The sequence below is a fragment of the Syngnathus typhle genome, linkage group LG12 (genome assembly GCF_033458585.1).
Source record: "Syngnathus typhle isolate RoL2023-S1 ecotype Sweden linkage group LG12, RoL_Styp_1.0, whole genome shotgun sequence".
NCBI classification, from domain to species: domain Eukaryota; kingdom Metazoa; phylum Chordata; class Actinopteri; order Syngnathiformes; family Syngnathidae; genus Syngnathus; species Syngnathus typhle.
The window spans coordinates 8,353,494-8,376,615 of record NC_083749.1 but is presented as its reverse complement, the minus strand read 5'-3'; the positions used below and the strand labels follow the sequence as shown (position 1 = coordinate 8,376,615).

The window sequence follows — 23,122 nt, the reverse complement described above, 5'->3', positions numbered from 1 at the left end:
AGATGTCAGATGGATGAAGATCTAAGGATATATGTACATAATAGCTTCATGACAAGAACAGACTGTTTGTCAGAAAGCTCACACGTCTATAAAGAATGTATGCCTAAAATTGTTGTTCTCATTTCATACTTTGACCGACTTGGTTTAAAGCTGGAAAGGGAGCGCAGTTTAATTATTGGTACTGTAAAGACGAAACATACAGTCAAGACATCCTCTATTAAGATCAATGGAGTGGGAATAATTATTCAAAGTATGTGATGTGCCATTAATAGCTAATAGTTATAGCTAACCAAATAGCTAACCATAAATAGGTAAATAGCTTGTGAGAACGGACATAAATATGAATGAACTAACTTACTCACAGTCGGAAGACATGAAGCCACCTGCCCATTACTAAGCTTACCCAATTTGAATACATTGATTTCTCGGTGTCGTTTTGATGATGTTTTCTGTCTGTTTTGCAAAAATGCCATTGAGCATGACATACATTTGTCATCAATTGTGGAGAAGTGCTGCATGCACTTTTTTATTGGTAAGAATGCAATGTCAAATCTTCATTCATTTGCGTAAAAGCAAAATACAGGGAACCTAGCATAAAACACAAATAGTGCAACTCAAACATTCATCTGCATCATCAGAACCATCAACAATGAGATGAAAGCAAAATTGAAGGAACCTAGCATAAAACACAAACTAATAGTGTTTTTTCATAGATAAAATCAAATGTTTTAAGTTTGCTTATTTTCACAAGTGAAAAGCCTTATCCTCACGATACTGTGTTTTGTAGAGCTGTTCTGGGAAATAACTGTGAAACCACCATTACACTAGGGACTTACCCCAAACTGGTCAGTGTACTGCCCCATGGTTTAAGATGTTTATACTTACAGTATGAACTGATCATAAAGGCGCAGAAAAAAACAAGAAGTCTAGTCATTGACCACAATCCAACCAAGTGGAATCAGTCAAATCAGCAAGGGATCACACATCTTAATGATGACAGCTAAAACAATAGATTTGTAATTTCATTTCTAGTTTCGCTGTTGTCTTTTAAGATGTTTGATTGCAAGTGTTTTTTGACAGTCTTCAGTCAAAGTACACAAAAGGTGAGGAACTGCAGCACACTTCACAAAGGTTGCTTGTAATCTGTTTGTTGGGGTCTGTTCTAGGTAAATACTGACGGTTTACAGCGGAAACACGATGTTGCCAACTTCGTGGCTTAGTGACCCCTCAAACAACTATTTTTACAAAAAGCGGCCTGCAATAGTAATGTTGTTTTATGGGGTTATTGGAGACTTCTGCAGACTGAGGCTTCCTCTAAAGCAGGGTTGTCAAACTTATTTTTTTCGCACCTCATATTCTATACAGTAAAAGCTACAAAACAAACTGACAAATAACTCGTTTTCAAATCAGACGAGTAAAAACTGGTCAAATATTTTTAAAAAAAGACATTATTAAAAGTGAAGACCATTTGTGATTCTAGTAATGACACACAAATTTGATGCACAATTTGTCTTTGCGCGCCACATAAAATGATGTGGCGGGCCGTATCTGGCCCCCGGGCCTTGAATTTGACACCTGTGCTCTAGAACAAAGGGTTCACCTCTCTGTAAAAAGACTGCAGATGAATTGTGTTTGTGCAAAGCTACTAAATATTATACGCATCCATAAAAAGCCGATTGCATTAATTCATCACCAACTTTCAGACAGTCGGTATGTGTCTATTTTTATACACAAATCTAGTTGTTGTTATTGTTGTCCTGATTGTTTTAATTTTATTGCAGTCCTAAATTAAAGAATGTTTGTTTCACAGTGATTTTATGTTACCCACCTATGATTGTCGCTGTGGGTGTTTGTGTAAAATGATGTCCAGACAAGGAAGTGTTATGCAAGCATATCCTGTATACTCCTCTAAACATGGTCTGCTGTTACATATGTGAGCATGTGATTACATGTTTATGCATGTGTGTTCTAACTCCAATTGGAAACATTTTAAGAAAAGTAGCTACTTCAGAACCAACACTCATGTGGCACTCATTGACTGGGCCAAGTGTAATTACAGATCACTGCACAGTCCAGGCTGACACTCCCTGAGAAGAGGCCCGGCAGTAGGGCCAAGGAAACGACCATATATGGCCACTTCCTTTGTTTGATGAAGCCCTAAAGCCTACCTCTGTGACCTGCAACAACCTTTTTAAATATGCTGGAAGAAAAATTAAAACACAATTGGAAATAGAACAAAGCATGACTAGGATGCAGGTTACTGTAAGATGGAGGTCTCCAACCTTTTCCTCTAAGCGCTAATTTAACAGCATGGGGTGGCCTGGCACTTCTCAAAATTTGTAGGATGACTTTTATTTCGACAGCTGATCTACTCCTAAAACAGCTGATTTTGTTCCTTTTCCCACACTCAGCTTTTGTGCAGGCTGCATGGGTTTATCTCCCACTCACCGACTCACTGAATTGTTGTCTCTCTAAATATGTGCACTGCCCCTGTCAAAAGTGTACCGTATTTCCCGGACTATAAGGCACACCGGACTAGAAGGCGCACCTTCAATGAATGGCCCATTTTAAAACTTTGTCCTTATATAAGGCGCACCGGACTATAAGGCGCACCATTAATGCATCATGTCAGATTTTTATTCCAAATCAAATCATTCTCCATTTTATTTTATTTTTATTTCAACTTCAAAGGCAACAAATTACTTTATAATCACAAAATAATGACCCATAGTTTTGTTGATTCATGATTCATAGTCTTCAGCGGGCCACTTATGATTGATTTCATGACACAATGCTTCGGGCCAGTTTAAATTTAGGAATTTGGTCCATATATAAGGCGCACCGGACTATAAGGCGCACTGTCGGCTTTTGAGAAAATTTTCGGTTTTTACGTGCACCTTATTGTCCGGAAATAGGCTCCAGATAAGCGCTGTAAGAAAATCCACAGGTGCTCTGCTACGAGTATACAGGGGTCCACAAGTAGTAGAGGAAATGTTCAGAATGATTTATTCATTTGGGCCATGTACTAGACTAGAGGATATCTACACCCTTAAAACTGATGTGTTGAAAATTCAACCAGTTGTTTTACACACAGCAAATCTTTTTTTGATACAAATCCCCCCAAAAATGTTTTTTTGCAAAACGACCCAGATTTGGGTCAAATTGTTCCAACTTCCTGGGTCGGTTCAAATTTCAACCCAGCAGTTTTAAGGGTGTAAGACTGTGAGCTGGAGAAAATAATTGGACAAATGAAAAAGATCAGATTGTTTGTTGAATTTACTCTATTTTGTTTTGGCAAGGGGTTTCATGATAAGAGATCATTTGGATCCAGATAGATTTTTTAAACTATGATTCCACTTAAATAATGTTTTTGGATCCAGATACTTTTATTTCATGAAATGGTTTCATGAAATAAAATTGAATAAATACAACACATTTTTTCACCGTACTTTTTCTCTTGTTTTGATTGCTTCACATGGTTTTTGTTTTTTAAATTATTTTGCTAGAACTTCATGCTTTGTGCGCTTTGGTTATGTGAGTGAGCATTTCGAATTGTCTGTTATCTGAGGTTTGGCTCCTATTTCAGGGATGTTCCCTTTATATGTACTTCAACATTTTCTTAAAGACGTCACTAACCATCCTGGTTTTGTTTTTTCTTCCATTACACCACTTGGGAAACCTAATTGCATTAGCTGGCATGTAAGTATGTGTGTCTGGCATCATTTTGTAGGTGTGAATCTTTTTGGTAGAGAAAGAAAAATAGGGTGTGCTGGAAATATGTGAATCATTGTTTTCTCCCGTCATCCGCAATATATTATAATATTATAATGTATTACATTATTGCTTTTATTGTAATAAGAATGTATTCTAAAATTACTACTAATGGAGATATGGTTATATGTACAGTATGTACTGTACAGCACTTATTTTTATTATTTAAATTCATCAGAAGTCTCTGTTCAGCATCCTTAGTGGATGCTTTCTTGCAGACTTTCACTGTTTAACCAATTGGAAGCTTTTGTAGCAAAACTTTGACATAAGAGCACACATAAACATTTTTTAAAAAGAAGTTACAGTATTGTTTTTTTAGGGCAGTTTGGTGGAGTAGTATCTCTGCCGCTCGACTTCCTCTATCTAAAGTAGGCTTCAACTCAAAACAACTGATAACAGGTCAAAACGGTGAGTTTGCCTATTTTAGCAGTTTTTGGATGACAATAATAATTATACAGCATTTTAGCATTTAAACATGCAATAAAGATGCTTCTAAATAGTAGTAATTATCACACACACACATAAAATGTTCTAGGCTTGGTGTGGCCCACATTCAGTTTTTACCTGTGTCTGTGTAATGTCTGCATTTATTCCCATTCTCTTCATATCCTTACATATGATGTATACAATAGCTATTTTTCCTTACAAGTTTCATAATACTGTGATGTTACATAACTGCGTGCGTGTGTGTTATTTCTTTAAGACATGAAAAAAGAAAAAAAGCACAAAAAAACTTTCCACTCCAGGTGCCAAAGATTCGACTGCGGTGAGATGACAGAGGGAGCTAAATACGCACTCTAAATGTCTGGACCTGGGAATAGTCTGCAGAAATACGGCCACAAACTATGCTGTATGTCTGCCTCCTCCATATACGTGTATGTGTGTCCGTGTGTGTGTGTGTTTGTGCGTGCATGTGCGTGTTTAGGACGAGCTGTAGATTGAATAAAATATGTTTCATTTACTTTTGTTTTACCCCATGCAAGTAATAATGAGAATTTTTACCTCCAAATATTTGTCACCGTAATATTTATATCTATCTGAGCCATTAATACTCGGTCATGAGTCATGACCAAGGTGGCATTTGTTGGCAATTATCAAGATACTGGCCTGAATAGAATCTTGTGTGGAAACATTGCAATATTTATTTTTTACCACTACTTGTCGCTATTGTCCATTTTAAAATGCACTATTTCCCTTAAAATGTTATACTGTGTGGTATCTGAAATGTTACATTAGAGGGCAGCATCGTTCGTCAAATGTAAGTTAGGAGGTCATAATGATAATAGTTAGGTATAATAAATAGTATGGCATATTTGTTTGTACATACTATCCAGAAATAATATATAATAAATATAATAATATATAAAGCAACCGTTATTACTGTAGTAATTTGGTGGGGGTGGTATTTTATTAAATTTTTCATTGTATACATAATAAAAAGCAGTCCCTTTTCTATCTCCACTTTTCGGGGGCAATTTGGTGCCTAACTTTGGCCAAGAGACAATTTAGACTTCAATGAAACTCGCATGCTTCATTTTGGAATGTGGGAGGAAGCCGACACACCAGCAAAAAACATTCACATGCACTGGAAGGACAAGCAAACTCCGTTTTTTTAAGGCTGCAGTCTGTATTTGATTCTTGTGGTGAGTGTATTGAGACAACTCAGTCACCATCAGGCAGCAATATCTTGATAAAAGGGCATTATTATGCACCGGAAGCCCAAAGTTCTCTGGTCTGGTGTTAAAATGGTGATTATGCATGTTAAATGTACAAAAAAGGAGAGATAGAAAGAGAGATAGACAGAGAGACATATGTTAAATTACAAAGAAAGAAAGAAAGAAAGAAAGAAAGAAAGAAAGAAAGAAAGAAAGAAAGAAAGAAAGAAAGAAAGAAAGAAAGAAAGAAAGAAAGAAAGAAAGAAAGAAAGAAAGAAAGAAAGAAAGAAAGAAAGAAAGAAAGAAAGAAAGAAAGAAAGAAAGAAAGAAAGAAAGAAAGAAAGAAAGAAAGAAAGAAAGAAAGAAAGAAAGAAAGAAAGAAAGAAAGAAAGAAAGAAAGAAAGAAAGAAAGAAAGAAAGAAAGAAAGAAAGAAAGAAAATTTTGAAATATTTCTTCTCCTATTTTATTGTGTTACAGAAAAAAAGTGAGACAATACTGTCACAACGAGGAATTTGTGAAAACCACATTTATGGAGAAGAAGTTACTGATTTTCATTTATATTACTGGGTGTAAAAAGAGACAAAATCCTTATCTTGATTGAAAATGATTAGAATAAGTCTTCATAACCAGAAAAAAAAATAGCATAGACCTACATGGAAGTCATCAAGCATGAGTCAGAGAGTCTGCTCATTGTCGCTGTTGTGGTTTGACATGTTTCCTGTGCTAAAAATGGTGCAGCATGTATTGTTGCCTCTGAGACTCTGAGAAGCGTGGGTTGAAACCCAACATATCCGTCACTACATTTGTTTTTCCCCAACCAAACCAACATAAAATGTTCGACCGTGTTCTCGAAGAATGATATTGTGCTAAAATGTTAATTGGTGGGCAAACTTTTACATGAAGACTTTCCAAATCCAAAATGTGATCATTCAAAAACTATTGAGCAAATTAGTTTGAGTGACAATACAGTCACTTCCTATTACTTATTATTGCCCTACCCGATTTTCTAGGACTCTGAGATAATACTGCGTGTAAAAGCAAAAAGTGGTGTAAAAGCACTATGTTATATAATTGAAACTTCAGCACGCCTGAAAATGTTATTTTTGTACACGTTAAGAAAGAACATTGGTTCTTTCCACAAGTCGTCCGTTGCAACACAAACCTCTGGGCTGTGGTCACAATTATTGTCGTTGACATTTATTCTTTGAATACAGAAAGTAGTCCGGTCTGAGGTTTTTTTTGTTTTCTTATTCTGTGTTAAAGACAGACCACATAATTTGAGAAATAACCCTCTGAGTGCAACGTTTAACTGATTATGCCTTGAAAAAGGTAAAAAAATACTCGGGGTGTCATGAAGTTCATTTGTATGAATGAGATAACATTATGTGAGTTGATGAGTAATTTTAATCTGATTACTTGACTTGGTAAAGTAACTTGTTAGATTGTTTGCAGAAAATATGTACATTACAAGAAACAGCATCGGTAGCAGCATCACTGCTTATGACCCACAATGTGATTGAGGATTGACTGCACTAGACAATTAGAAGGTAACTTTGCAAGTCTTCAGTAGAGGATAAGCTTAATTGCGTTGGAGATCGGGATATAACGTATATTGCAGCCGAATAAGTACTAAATAAATATGATAAGATGTTCCAGACGATTAAACATACTCTAAAGGAGGGGTGTCAAACTCATTTTTTTCACGGGGCGCATTGTAGTCATAGCTTCTTTCGGAGGCCCATTATGACTGTCAACCCAAATAAAAGTATGAAAACCTCATATTATATACAGAAAAAGCTACAAAACAAACTGACAAATAACTCGTTTTCAAATCAGATGAGTAAAAACTGGTCAAATATTTAAAAAAAAAAGATATTATTAGTAGTGAAGACAATTTTCAATTCTAGTAATGACACACAAATTTGATGCACAATTTATCTTCGCGGGCAACACAAAATGATGTGGCGGGCCGTATCTGGCCCCCGGGCCTTGACTTTGATACCTGTGCTCTAAAGGCACATAACTTGGGGCCATATTTGTACTTCAATAGTAGGATGTTTATGAGAAGGGAGATTTAATTGGAATTTTATTTTATAAGGCTGAAATAATATTCCTGTTGAATGAAATATTGATAATAGAAATGAAATGTGCCTGTAAAAATAAACCCGAGCAGTTTCAATTTCATTGTTCTACCAATATTACATAGCTTTCCACATCACTGACCTCTTTCAGTCGCACACTCACCCACACACCTTTGCCACTTTCTCTGCTGAGAAATTCCAAGTTTATTGATGGGCTACAGTAATGCTGCCATTTTGGCATTTGGCTTTGCATAACTGTAACGCTCGCACAATTTCTGCTTCACAACTTGCTTTCTGCTTTGTCAGTAATTCTACTTAAGAGCAGTAGTCACATTTTTTTGGGTTTTGTCTTGAAAAACCATCACGAGAAGTGACACAATCCTCAAGACAGGATCCTGGGCTGGAAATAGATGATCTATGGAAAGTGTTTAAAGTACTTTGCGGTGTGACTTTAATCGAGATTCTACAAAGGAAAAATAGCATATGAGTGAAATAATATTTGCAGCTCCAGTTCCAATAAGAGTTTGGGGCAAAAAAAAGCGTTGAATAAACACTTCCATCAACAATTTTACCATTTTACCATTTTTTAAGTACTTTTAATTATTATTATTATTTTTTTTTTATTGCTATGAAAGCTAAAAAGTAATGAAAATACAGCAAAGTAGAATTTTTACCAAGTGTTTAACGTACTTTGCGGTGTGACTTTAATCAAGATTCTACAAAGGAAAATTTGTTTTTTTTAATATATTTTGAAAGTCCTTTTAATTACTTTTTTTTATTGCTAAAAAGCGCGAAAAAAATGAAAATACAGCAAAGTAGAATTTTTACCAAGTGTTGGAAAAAAACTTCTGTTGAAACCTGATGTCTGGGATTATTCAAGTTTCTAGTGTAGGTGTTTGTGAAATAGTGACCAGATGTTTGAGGGAGTTATCTATAAAGAGGAAGTAAACACAGAATCGGAGTGCTGTCAAACCAGCACATTTATAGTAGGAATTTGGGCATGCACTGGAACTGTGTTTCTTTTGTAATTGTTTAAGCGTCTGAATGAAAACCGTAGCTATTTTTGCTTTGGTGGAATGGAGGCTGCCCTGACACAGTAGCTCTGAAAATCCGTGTCAGGAAGTGATCTGGGCTGGAACTCAGCGGCACCGAGAGCTGCAATAACACACTCAGAGGAGCTGCTCAACTTAACACTGCACTAGATGGGTGAGTTTGCTTCAAAATTGAAAGTTTACTTATCATGCTCTAACTTTTACTTTCTCACTTTTATACTTTCAGTTTGTATTTACTTCAGTGCTTCTTGTTTATGATGAAATGTTTAACATCCCTGAGAGTTAATACACCTTCTAATTCTTTGCTTGTTAAAAAAAAATGTTGGGGTAAACATTTTGCAGGTTAATTGATATGATCACTATTTACTAATGCTGCATATTCAGACATTGTTAGAAAAGGGTAGTACAATATGTTCTATTTGGTAAGCGCCACTTCAAATTCGACTTTTTGTTGTTGTCACTAGTCACCCATTGTGCACATCGCAAGACAGTCAGCAGTGATAGACCAATCAGATAACGACAAAAATTGTGACACCATGCTCAACATTTGCAAAGGCAAAGTAAGGTGAATCGGGATTCTGAATTGTTAAAAACAAAAACTTAAAATAAAAAAAAGCAGTCATTGCTATTTGTGAGCATGTGCACTCACTATTCTGAAGGGCCAGTGTATATTATATTAGGTACACATAAAAGATAAAATCAGATTTTGCAACAACAACAATCTACCATGCTCACTACTCGAAGGTGAGAAAATAAGAAACACAATGAAAATAAAATAAGTGACTGTTACTTCAAAAAAACAAATAAACAGAATGTCATATAAAATAGTTCAATGTTTTCAACTGCCCGACGCTCAACTTGTTCCCTTCAAAAGCACAGAAGTCCATACTTGAGCAAAATCTTCTTTTCGTTATTGTTATGCTGCTTATTGATTGTTAATCTTTTCTGTGTACTTTCCCTTCAACTGATATAGTGTCATCGCCAAAAGGGTTAATTGGCACTTGCTTAAAATATTCTTCTCAAGTCCTTGTCACAACCTCACTGTACCGGGTCGACAACTTCACTAAGCAATCTTGGTGACACTAGACACTGATCTGATGCTAATTTAAGAATTTAACAAAACAACGCAGCCTTTTTAGCTTTGACATTATAGTCATTCACCCGTTGGCAGTAAGGCTAAAAAAAAAAAAAAAATCAAACAATAACCCAATTTCCCAGCCCTTACGCTACCATGTATATCCAAACTGAGCCACAAAAATAAACACGTAATGGAAATCTAGCCAAAGAGGTGTTTTCACAGAAACAGATGAACGACCACACTGGCCACATCAGGTGTCTTCACATGAGCGATCGTCTGACATGGGCCACCCAGACACATAATGAAATAGTAGTATAGTGAATCTGTCTTCACAAATTTCCCATAGTATCATTAAAACCTGCTTGAGTTGATTGTTAGGGAATTTTGCAGTATATAAGGTAAGCGGTTTCGTGATGATGTCAGCGCCATGAGGAGAATGTGGGATAATGGTGTAGACAGGTTTATAAGAATTCCTGGAACGTGGCGTGCATTCTCATCAGAGGCATCACCTGCTTAATAAATAGAGGAAACATCACTGACAGTGGCAGGATATCAAAACTCCACTTTGGAAATTACAATTCCAAATGATGATGAAACAATGATGTCTGTTGGTACTGTTGTGTTGCTTGCTGCCAGACAAAGACCGATCTTGTGGTTTGAGATTTCTGTATTTACTCACTGTAACAGGAAGTAGTTTGTCACACTAACTGTAATTCAACAGTATTATGGGTCTTTTGTTAATTAAATTAGACAAATTAGACCTTAATTTTCTCCTATACAGCAGTCACATGTTGTGATAATTAGCGCAATACATTAGCTTTGGTTAATTGATAAATGAAGTTATATTTTTCATAAAATAGGTCATTGGTGGGCTGATGGTTTATTCACGTGACTTCTGTGCAGGAAGTGTGAGTTCAGTTCCCACTCAATGGGAAAGTTTCATTGAGAGGTTTGCTGTTGAAGACTGTGAAGATGTGATTTGAACACCTTTACATGTAATGTGGGTTCACAATATGCTTCTCTGGTGAGTTACCTGGGAAAGACAATATGGTCGACAGCAGTTTATCTGGTAGCAAAGGATGGAAAGTCCCCCCATCTTTCTGAGGTCTTTGTGTCCACATGAAGAGCATGTTTGTGTAGAGGTGTGGGTGTTTCCTACCAACCAATCACATTGTGACTAACCCAAGGCAGGAAGGAAGTACACTTCAGGCATCTGACCAATCACCCACCTGCAGGAAGTTAGAAGACTTCAAACCTGCTTTGCAGAATTAAAAGAAAACACAACTCAGTGACCTTTTCTTCTTACTTTGACCTTCCATACATCCTTCTGAGGCTACATTGGATCATTTCGCAACAATTGGCAACCCGCTCTGCTCATTCAGTCTCCTCTTACAGTACGGATCTCACCTACACAACTCTCGCTCAATTGAACTAGAAATTCAGTCTGCATCAAGATACGTGAGGCAAAAAAAATGCTCGACTGGGATTTACTACCATGTATGTTCCATCTGTGAGAAAATCCACTGTGTGGAGCTCCAAAGCGAGGGTCAGGATGTGTTTTCAGGAACAGAGTGATGTCATGTAAGTAGGAACCTTCCTTTTTTGCAGTCTTGTGTAGAATTGCATTTTTAATGTATAGACAGTATATATTATATAATCTAATGAAATACATTTCATAATTATTATTATTATTAATATGATTAAATAAATTATTAAAATATTTTATTTCTATTATATTTAATTGACTTTTTTTCAGACTTTCTTTGTTTTTTTTTTTTTAGGAAACTCCGAACTAGGTTATTATATATCCAGCAGCATTGTGTCTATGGTGTTAAACACACTTCTATCTTGTTGAGGGTTAGTGCAACACTGAGAATTAAATACCCACCTCCATCATTTGGAATTTCTTTGAGCTGTTTGGCGGAAACGAGGCCATACATACTTCCGTCATGCAAGACATCATGCACAAAATACTTCACTATACCATGCAAAGGCCCAATTCATCATCAAATGAACCAACCTTGTAAATTTGTGTGGAATCAAATGCTATTGTCATGCATGAGTCAGAAATGGCATTTATTTTTATGGCATCTGTTTTCATTAATGTAAGTTATGCACTTTCAGTGACCAAAGAAGCTATTACAGTCAGGGTTTTTGAAACTGTTATCAGTGTGAGATAATACTGCATTCCAAGTAAGTTGTTGCTAGACTAATGGTTTGTGTTAGAAAATGGGACATTTCCAGGAAGTGTTTTAGTTTTCATTCTCTGTCAGGGGGGAGGATGGGCGTGGGATCGGATTCGTCTTCCTGCCTTTTGCTCTTTCGCTTTACCTTACCATTTGATTCAATACTTACCGTGTAGCATTAGCCATATAGTTGAAAATAATATAATTAGCTTGGCAGATTGACATGAGTGGCTATAGTTTTATTAGTGAGAGGAAATGCTCAGAGGGGTCCTTAAAGGTTCAGATCGAAACATTTAAGCTTATTTTTCATTCAGTACATCCTCTAAGAGGAGGAAGTGACCTCGTCTGACACTTTAGAGTACATTTGGGCAAAAAGAAAAAACACTTTCATTTTCAGAATGAAAGTTTCATTGTACTCCATGTAACTAAAAAAATTATATAAATAAATTGTGCACATGGCTTTTAACGCCCCAGTGCACCTCCACTGTCTACGAACATAGAATCCCCCAAATTAGAAAATTCCAAAATAACAATATTAATTAATGTTACTACTACTTTGGAGTTGATCCCCTAAAAATGCGACCATAGTTATAGCACCATTATGCTTTAGTTTCCTTTGCTGCCTGTGTGTTGGATTTGCTCCACACGGGGGGATGGTACAGGAAATCCACCCTTCCCATTTGATAAACAGAAGGAGAACCCAAACCTCTGCCACACCGAGATGATGATAGTGGCGGTGTTCGCGCCTGAGAACAAACCACACACATCTTCTGCGTGTCTTCTTAGATACGCGCCACCCTGATGATTGACTGGCGTCTCATCTTTTAGCTGTGTTCCGGTTCAGTCTCTATTGGGCTGCCATGCCTTTCATTCCTGACGGTTGACTCCTTTTGGCCGCAGAGTTGTCAGCATTTCAAATTACAAGATGACTCATACTCTAACTATGTGCATTTTAAATGGGACTTCAAGCTTTGAATTCAGAATAGTTTAGTCATGCTCAATGGATTTATTTCTGTAAACACACAGCCATCAAGTGGGATTATAAACACTCTGCTTTGTGATGCTGGTGGGTAATGGTTTCCAGGCAAACATTCAAATGAGTTAAACATATAATAAAAAGATATGATCCCCTTTAAGTATTTTTTATGATTTTACAACGTTAGTATGAATTCTGGAATTACACTTACCTGGCACCTGTTGGACAAAAAAAAATATTACAGTCCTACATCACACTTTGTCCTACTTGCCATCAATGGTGTCCTTCTACTGTGGTATTACAAAATAAATTTTAATTCTTCTGATTTGGTCAGATGATTTGAACTTTTACTCTTATTGTCTTGCAAGGCTCTCATGTTTTTCCGATGATGCCATTAAATGTGCAAAGGCTCACTTGGAGTTGTATTATTTTAACTATTGTAACTTAGATAGTTTATTAGATACTTAGAAAACATAAGACTTGACTGTGTAAAGACTGATGCTCCATTCGGTACATCCTCAGCAAAATCCTGAATTGACTCCACAAGGAAAAAAAAGATGCAGACTTTTGATTGACAACGTCAGGAATAAAAAAAAATTGTCATACTATTAGTACCAAAATTCCACTGCTTTGATGTAATCCAAAAACTCACATCATACACGTTAATGTTTAAGAATGTAGTTGGACTGCAGTACATCAAGTCAGATGTTTATACAGTTGTGTACTGTGACAGCGAAAGGGAGCAGATGCCTTCACTCTTTATAGGCTACACACACACACACACAAACACACACACACACATCATCATCTAACCCTACACTCTGAGGTCTGCTGATAAACTGGAAGTTACTCGTAAACTCATTTGAGGATGAAGGGCTTGACTTGGGATGTTTATTTTGAAACAAACACACACATACACACGCACACATTACATAAAACCTCAACTGAAATGATTCTTGGCACTAATATTTCCTGTTTGGACTCAGAGTGTTTGTTTGCTGAAGTCAGGGTACTATCTCAGCTTAGGTGTGTGAGGGAGGTCATGTATGGAACAGGTTTTCCAGTAAGAGACAACCATGAAGAGGCAAAAGATAGACCTCATCTGGATCCATTAAAAGGTCCAGCCATAGAGCTTCTGCCGTATACGGTGGCCGTCTCCATTGTCAATCTGCTAAGAGACAGCCATGCAATGTTGAGCATTAAAATAAAACGTGACAGGAGGTAGGCAGCATGTAGAACAGGTCACGTCTTCTCAGTGCTGCAAAGGAATGTGTGAGATCATTTCTTCTGGCATTCATCCAGCGAAAACAAGGATGTGCCAACCGTACTGCAGCTAACATTTCATGTTCGGTTACAAGTCATCACATTTAGAAAAGTGAGTCAATGGATATCGTCCGTCAGGGGAATGCTGTTAAGGCTTTTTGTATGTGTGTTTATTTGCTTTTAGATGTCGTAGTCTCTTGTTTTGTAATGTCTTTAAATTGTGTATTTTTAATTATGTGAGGCACAGTAAATTGTGTATTTTTTAATTATGTGCGGCACAGTCTCATCAAAACAGGTACGTTTTATTTGTATTACACAGTTGTGTTTACTAATTTATTTATCAAAGGGACAGTACATATGAAGGAACATTTCTGTCAATAAGCCAGAATTTGTGATTTTTCTGTTATCTCATTTACATTTGTTGTTTGTATTATTTTAAGGACAACATTTTGTCATTTTTTGTCAGAGCACACATTGCAAGAACTCAATACTCCGCCATTTCATTTTTATAAATCTTAGCGAAGGGTTGTGCTCACTATTAATTACTATGTTAAGCCTCTGTCTCTAACTGTGGCTCACTTTTATTGTCATTTTCCTTTGACGTCCCATTTCTTTTCATGCAGAACCATGTCAGCTCAGGAGGTGTGTTGGCCTGTGCCAATGCGAGCCATCGGAGCCCAGAACCTCCTCACTATGCCTGGTGGAGTTTCTATAGCAGGATACCTCCACAAGAAGGGAGCCAATCAGTTTGCTAGTCTCATGAGATGTGAGTAAATATTGGAAAAACCTAATCCAATTTCTAAATGACTCTAGGTAGGGGTGTACCCTTATGTTTTATTTTACATTGTGTATCCATATAAATCTTAATGATAGGACACAATGTGATAGATACATGATGAAATAACCGGAACTTAGTTTGAAATATTCCCTGATGCGTGCAAGCTGGTGAGAAGTTTTGCCCTGTTGTAGCTGTGAACACACTCGACTTGATTCGCGAACAACCCGACACTTGCTGCAGTAAAAATTTAAACATTTAAAAATTTTAATTTAAAATGAAATGAAATAAAAATTTAAACATGTTGCAAAATTGTTTGCGACGACTAAAACTGCAAATATTTCTGCAACCTTTTATGAACCCTGACAAAATCTAAAATTCACTGGTCGCAAGTATTCTCCACTTGGTGAGAACTGAAATTGATTATTTATTTTAAAGAAATTCATACAACAGTTGTGTATTGATACTATCAGAGAGTTACTAAATAATAATAATTAATTAATAAATACATATTCACAATTACAAAACAAATAATATGTTAAGCGACATTTCCAACAATAATCCATAAATATTAAATCTGTGAAGAATTACATATCGTGAGTGCTCTTATTATCGATCAAAACAGATTATTAAGTGTTTTTTTTGTTTTTTTTCAGGGCCATTGAGGTACATCATCGTCCACAAGGGCTGTGTGTACTACTTTAAAAGTAGTACGTCTCCTGCACCACACGGAGCGTTCTCTCTAAACGGTTACAATAGGTCAGCAGCAGAATTTTCTCTCTTTTTTTAAATTATCTTTAGCTGCTAAGATTTGCATCTAACATTTAAAAGACAAATCATTACATTGTTGGCTATATCCCCCTCCCTCCTCTCCCACAGAGTGATGAGAGCAGCAGAGGAAACGACATCTAACAATGTTTTTCCGTTTAAGATGATCCACATCAGTAAAAAACACAGGACGTGGTTTTTCTCTGCAGCTAGTGAAGATGAGAGGAGGGTAGGAAGAATCACACCCGGACGTTATAAAGTAGCTGTAAAAGACTGGATGAATATTGTGATTTAGGGATGAACTAGATAAACACTTTTCATGCACACACTTAACACATTATATTTTATGCCGTAATACAGACATGGATGCGATCCTTACGACATGAAATTGACCATTATAATGACAGGAAAGAGTCCCAGATTCCAAGGTAATCCAATTAATCGGAGGCATTTTCATGTTTCAATTTGCTTTCTTCCTGCAATCATTGTCTTTGTTGCCATAGTGACTCGGATTCAGATGCAGACAGTTTCTACGGGACCATTGAAAGGCCTTTGGATATTAAACACCCAATCAATAATGCAGACACTGGTAAGACATGCAGGAGGAATTGATTTTGGCTAAATTTGCTTCTGAGCTATCCAATCCTCTCTGGATGTAGATTATGGTGAGGATGATGATGATGAAGATGAGCAAGACTATCTGAAGCCAGACAGTGACTGTGTTCCAACAAGTACAAGTAAGCACAACATATTCATGTACATGTTCACGCCAAAGTGTAGATCAATGATCCGTTTGTTACTGATGATTTGCAGAATGTTACAAAATGATATCAATTCTGCTTTGCTGCCATCTTGTGGCAATTATTGTAATTTATAATTTTTTGTTGGACGTCTCATTTCAAACAGTAGAGTTTGGCTATTCACTCTAACTTGTTCCCTAACATCTGCAAATACTGTATTGTAGCTGCATGCATATAATCCTATTGAAATAAAAATAAGTAAATAATATCTGAAAGTAAGCTTTCAAGGGTATTCATTTGAATTTACAGAGTATGCTAGGTTTGAGTAGGAAGTTTTCTACATGATTAATCAACATACATCATTGGATTGTCTCTTGACTGTGATTCATTAATTATTCGACAATAAAAATTCCTCAAAGAAAATGTTAATTGATTGGAAATGTCGGTTCTACTTCCACAGGTCGACCCACTGGCCCTCCACCTTCTTACCCGCCTCCTCCTGTTCCAATGGTACCTCCGCGACCTTTTGGATCTTGTTTACAAACCCTTAAAGGGCCACCACCTCCAATCCCATCACACAACCGAGTCAAAACCAGTGCAAACATTAGAAAAAACCCGCCCTCGATTTCTCCTCCCATCCTGAAGGACACAAACAAAGGTCCGCCTCCCGCTCCACCCTTCGCCGCCCAGATGCACAATCACGCCTCTTCTATCCCCCCACCCCTTCCTCCACCCAATTCACAGCGGCCTCTTAAAAACAGGATGCAGTCTGTGGTTGGACCAGGGACTGACAGAAAACACCAGAAGCCTTCATCCTCGGTTTCACTCCAATCCCCCACCACCATTCCCATCTGTGATCAGCTAGAAAGCAGGATGACTGTCAGTGATGGAGATAACTGCCCTCGTGATACCGGAAAAAAACAGTCCGCTATCAAAAACCCCCGCAGCAAGCCAAGCCAAGCACTGACCAAAGCAGCAAATTTTGAAGAGCCAATGCCAAAACCTCGAACGGCATTTCCCTCGGTGCCGACACCTTTCTGCTACCCACCATTTCCCTGTCACGCATCTCGAGCTATTCTTCTTCAAAGTGAACTGCACAAGTGTACAAATGCACCAAAAGCTCCAACAGTCAAGCCTCCACTGCCTTTAACCAAGCCCAGACAAACAGGCACACCTCTCCAGTAAGTTTTTCTCACATACATACACCTGACCGGTGACTAAACTCACTTCACGACAAGCACCAGTTTGGCAGATACAATCAGAACTTCTTTTTTTTTAACTGTCTGTTCCCACTCCCATCAAGCAGTACTGTCAAATTAAACATAAAAGAAAGATAATTCCAAATTGTATTGTCTGCTAGCTGAATGCTAACAAACGATGGGAAACTATGAGAACAAGCGATACTTTGGAAGGACATCAACTTGAAAACTGAAGTTGAGATGAGGTCTACCTTAACTAAGTGCACGAGCAAAACATCAATAGGTGCAAATGAGCTAGATGTGAAACTCGCATACATGTTATTGTATGTATTATCTTTCAAAGAGGGATAAAATGAACATAGGGTGGCATGGTAGGACACTGGTTAGCACGTCCACCGCACAGTTCAGAGGGTGCGGGTTCATTTCCACCTCCGGCCCTCCTTGTGTGGAGTTTCCATGTTCTCCCCCTGCCTTAGTGGGTTTTCTCCAGGTACTACGGTTTCTTCCTACATCCCAAAAACATGCATGGTAGATCGATTGAGTTGCTCGTAGGTGTGAGTGTGGATGGTTGTTTGTCTCTGTGTGCCCTGCGATTAGCTGGCAACCAGTTCAGGGTCGTGGTTTGGAAGTTACCTGGGCATTGGTTTTGTGGAGCGGGAAGAGACACCAACCCTTCAGATGACTCTCATGAGGAATTTCCCTAAGCCGGTCCATAAACGTAATTAATCATATCTTCTCCACACGACACAACGGAACTGGCAAGCTCCCCTGCTCCATGGTATTTCATTGGCAGGTTATACAATGGATGGCTCGAATAAATGTGTGTCTTGTGTCTTGGTGTGCTGGAAACAGAAGACGTGGAGAACGTCTACATCTTTGTAGACCTTACGGTGCTGAAAGTGTACTGAAAGATGGGTCTTGTTCCCTCAGCAATGAGGAACCTCTTAAGGTTAAAGGCCGACGCCGCAGACCCCAGAGAAATGATGTCTACACTTCGCCTGGAGATGTCTGAATTATAAAAAAATCCACGAGCAGCGTGAGGCTGGCATGGAAGATGATGAATGACTGGTGCCGTCCTGTGATGCTCTCCTATATCTTGTGGGCTGTGACTCCCAGAGAACTCTCAAAAATTCTAATAAAAATCTCATATGTACAAAACTCGAACATTCAAGACTGGAAATGACAGACTGGAAATCTTATAAAGACTCTTAAGAACTCTCAGGGTATCCAGTTAATTAGGACACTTGGGCAAAAAAAAAAATGGAAGTGGTATAACAGATCACAAATGTAAACTATCGGTGATGTAAACTAACTAGAAGATTCCAACTAATGAACTCAAAATCCCTTGTTGAAATCGGGGCGGAACAAGATAAGCAGAACTGCTTTATTCAATTTACCATTTCAGCAAGTCATGTGGTAGTAGTGTATGTGATGAAATTGTGATGAATGATGATAATGTAAAAGTCAAAATAAACAAAAAAAACTTTAGATACACATCTAATCGGCATCTAAGGTATGTGGCAGTGATGGTGCTGTCAACCTTTAAGCATTGGATGTCTGAACACAAATGTTGCTGGAACACATGTAGACAGACAATTTTTACAGTGTTCACAGGCATATTTTCTTAACGCTTTGCAAAATAATAATAATGATTTTAGTGTCGTACTGATGAGGTGAGAGGAGTTGAGACGTCTCTATAAACAAGATCCATCTTTGTCCTATACTACCCCCAGGTGGCCAAGGCACACGTCAGACTGTACTATATAGCACTATGCTATGCTAGCATCGTTACAATACAAAAATGTTGACTTTGATACTTATACCTGCATGGTTGCCAAAAAATGACTACACGGTTTCAGCCCAATGCCAGTGATACGTACCTTGATACCATGTAAAAAAATTGAAAATAAGTCAAATAGAGTCGCGGCTCGGTGGCGCACTGGGTAGCACGTTCACCTCACAGTTAGGAGGGTGCGGGTTCGATTCCACCTCCGGCCCTCCCAGTGTGGAGTTTGCAAGTTCTCCCCAGGCCCACGTGGGTTTTCTCTGGGCACTCTGGTTTCCTCCCACATCCCAAAAACATACTTGGTAGGCCGATTGAGCACTTCAAATTGTCCCTGGGTGTGAGTGTGAGTGCAAATGGTTGTTTGTCTTTGTGTGGCCTGCGATTGGCTGGCAACCGGTTCAGGGTGTCCCCCGCCTACTGCCCGATGACGGCTGGGATAGACTCCAGCACACCCGCGACCCCCGATGGGACTAAGCGGTTCAGAAAATGGATGGATGGATGGATAAAATAAGAGCAGACAGCTAAACAACCTCAAATTCTTTTGACTTGTATAATTGAGAAATCACTTGAACACAAAACATAAACACTGACCGGATATTCTTACGATATCAGTCCAGTACGGTACCAAAGTTTTGGGCCACCAATAGTAAACCGTAAATCAACAACTAGTAACAAGTAGAGAGAGTGGGAAAAGAACATGGAAATAACACAGAAAGGTCCAAAATGAGATTTAAAGCCATCAATCAGATCACCTACTTGCCACATTTATTTATTACTCCACCATGTTCACTTCAGGTTGTACCAATAAAACTACGAAATCAAAGGGTGGTCTTGAAACTATAGTGCCTTCTAACCAAAGCAGTCCTACTATTTATACTGTGTTTTCCCACCAGAAGAGCATCCCCAGAAGGTCAAAGTTTCCGTTCATCAAGAGATAAGGACACTGAGATGCCCAAGAAGGAACAAGATTTGACTGAGAGCACTGAAGGAGATGTTTCCGATGAGGATTATGATGACGTAAGAAAAATTGACATTAATCTACATTAACAGTGAGCTCACTTCATTCATACTTTTACTTATCCAGGAAGGCAATGCTGACCTGGCTGCAGACAGCAGCATGGACAAAAACAAAAATTATAATTCTTGATTTGTACTCAGATTAACACATCATGATCAACTCATATAAAAAGTTATAAAACATTTAAAAGTGCAAATATTTTTGTTTTATTTCCAGATGCATCTGCCGCAATCCGTTTTCATTGACTCGACGGATACCAACTTTGTAGAGAAGTATGACACTGATTTTTTGAATGATATTACTTTTGATCTTGATTTTTAGGGCTACTCTCTTGTGATGACATACTATCTACTAGTGGATCAATACTTTTCCGAGGAAATTCTATGATGACTACATTTGTGTAAACTACATGTAAAATAATTTTATTGTATCTATTTATATTTATTACTTCCAATGTTAATGCTTTGTGACTTTTGTTCCTGTAGATTATTTAAAGAGAGCTCTGTCTTTCCGCAAGATGGACTTTATGCCATTAGAAAATCTGGAACCAAAACCTCCAAGGTAAGAAAAAAAATTCAAGCATGCATTTTCAAAATAGGAAAAATAATGTATTTGTTAAAATATCTTATTGTTTCCACAGGCTTGTTTATATCCAGTGTTTTGTCAACAGATGATGCTTTAGATTTCTTTGTGCAACAATGGCAATGTTGTAACAAATATTTCAATGTGTTCAGGTGCTGGTGGTATGGGATGTCAGCATAGGCAAAGCCAGAAATTACCGGTTGTTTGAAGAGGTACACAAAACTGTCTGTTACCTTTCATATTAGATCATTACATCAGTAGAATATTGTCCATGCCAAACTGAAACTGTAAAACGTAATATCCTCTCTAAAACACAGGGTGACCTGGTGTTTCTGGACTGTGATGTGACCTTCCCGACTCTTTCAGCTCTGATCGAACACTACTACAGCCATCCTCTTCCTCAGCAGGGCTCGCTATGCCTGCAGAAACCTTATTCAGAATAAGCACCACGTTAATCAAGAGCAAGAACTCGCAATGTTAAAATGCTGACTACCATGGAGACAGACTTGCTTTAAATTCAATCAGAGCTAAATATGTCATTGTGTGAATACTTGTTGAATTGTGGAAAATCTTGGCTCAAATAGCACTTTAAAATGTGATATTGTAGGTATTGTTATAACTGACAAATTGTCTCTTGTTGCTATACAAATATTCTGTGGCCTCTCGAGGAGAAAAAACAAAACAAGATGAAAATGTGTCATCACACAAAGGCAAGTCAATCTCAAAGAATTTCAATCATATATATAGCAGGCAAATGTAAAATTAGGTCTTGTGTTTTCAAATACAATATTTGACTGAACCTTCCTCTTGAGAAATAAGATTTCTCAGCCAATACCAGAGAGAGCTGCCTATGAGTGTTTTTGCAGCATTTTCTTTTACATTTAAGAACAGTCAAACCTCGACATACAAATTTTATTCGTTCCGGGACCTACTTCATATGTTCAATAGTCATATGTTGCACCAAATATTGCCATAATAATACATTGTAATTTGTTTAATTCATTCCAAAACCAAAAAAACAACAATAACTCCTTAACAAAATCTGCAGATACTTACACATAGCAATAAAACAAATGCATTATATCAGAGAGATGTATGTAAAAAGAATCAAATTACAAAGAAATAATCAATGAAAAGTTTTTTTTTTTATTGATATGGCAAAATTTACAGTGCAGAATTGTGTTGTTTGTTAAAGTGTAACATAACAGTATCTGGATTCATCATTCTCATGCAGGTAACAGACAAGAAGTTTCCAGTTATGATTGACCATGATCAAAACAACAATAGAACTCAGATTGTTGTGGTACATGAATCATGATTACCAAACAATCTCTCTGTATTCTAATGCAAAGTTGTAGAAGTGCTAACAATGCACTGGGATGGATGGATGATCCCAGATGTTTGCAGTGACATCAAGTGTCGCTGTCTGTGGTGCTGAAGTCTTTAAAAAGAAAAATAGGATGAGCGCTATATGTTTATAGCACCGGTCTAATTGTTAATGTCATTTTTCAGACAAAATAGGTCATGTTTACTTTGAAAGGTTTCTCCCGTTTTCAGATCCTATAGGAGCTTCATGACACAATAAGCCCATTGCAAGGTGCAGAACTCTAGGGCGGAACAAGCTTCAGGGGGTATCTGCAGCCATCAGCCATCACTAAAAAACTGATAGTCTGTAAAATTTGGCAACCAGCAACACAATGGAACAGCAAAAAGGCCCCGTTATCAAAACGGTGAAGAATAGTATCAGATCGGGAAGGAACGAAAGCCGGGCTTGATTCTAATAGATAGTCTCTTCAAAAATTAGACAACAAAATTAAGACTGTCAGTAAGGAATAAACTGAATATATAACTGAATCCTGAACTGAACTTGAAATTAAATATTAATTACTTTACTTCACTCTATTGCATACGCTTTCTATCTTAGCAGTATTTTAAGGTATAATGTACACTCAATGGCTACAAGTAGTGAGATTGGTGTCACCAGCTGCAGGTATGGTATTAGTTATGCTATTAGAAGTTCTAATGGTTCTAATTTAGAACCACTAGTTCCACGCGGGCCCCCTCTGGTGGTATGCAAAAGAATAAGTGCTCAGATCCTTCAGTTCTATTTGTTGTTCAGTGAAATTTGCACTTAAGCATACAAAACAGTTTGTTTTCATACATTTATTTATAAACACATTGTTTATTATTC

At 37.5% G+C, this 23,122-nt stretch overlaps 1 protein-coding gene across 3 annotated transcripts; it reads left to right on the top strand.

Annotated features, from left to right (window-relative positions):
- Window positions 1-8,423: 8,423 nt before the first annotated feature.
- sh3bp2 (SH3-domain binding protein 2) lies at window positions 8,424-22,828 on the top strand. 3 transcript variants are annotated; one of them, XM_061293233.1, is made up of 13 exons: window positions 8,424-8,714; window positions 14,687-14,829; window positions 15,495-15,597; window positions 15,718-15,835; window positions 15,967-16,034; window positions 16,110-16,195; window positions 16,266-16,343; window positions 16,807-17,527; window positions 20,225-20,348; window positions 20,566-20,621; window positions 20,835-20,910; window positions 21,084-21,143; window positions 21,249-22,828. In XM_061293233.1, the coding sequence occupies exons 2-13, from the start codon at window positions 14,691-14,693 to the stop codon at window positions 21,372-21,374; spliced, it is 1,755 nt and encodes a 584-aa protein (XP_061149217.1). In that variant the 5' UTR covers window positions 8,424-8,714; window positions 14,687-14,690; the 3' UTR covers window positions 21,375-22,828. The 3 variants fall into 3 exon arrangements, with proteins under 3 accessions (XP_061149217.1, XP_061149216.1, XP_061149218.1); XM_061293232.1 differs by lacking the exon at window positions 8,424-8,714 and adding an exon at window positions 8,739-11,219; XM_061293234.1 differs by lacking the exon at window positions 8,424-8,714 and adding an exon at window positions 11,407-14,358.
- The last annotated feature ends 294 nt before the right edge of the window (window positions 22,829-23,122 follow it).

Bases quoted from the DNA above. Each gene is read 5' to 3' on its own strand.
- sh3bp2 (XM_061293232.1), top strand. From the start codon at position 11,134: ATGTATGTTCCATCTGTGAGAAAATCCACTGTGTGGAGCTCCAAAGCG. The intron at 11,220-14,686 runs GTAAGTAGGAAC...CTTTTCATGCAG, and splicing joins CAGGAACAGAGTGATGTCAT to AACCATGTCAGCTCAGGAGG. The intron at 15,836-15,966 runs GTAGGAAGAATC...GCCGTAATACAG, and splicing joins CTAGTGAAGATGAGAGGAGG to ACATGGATGCGATCCTTACG.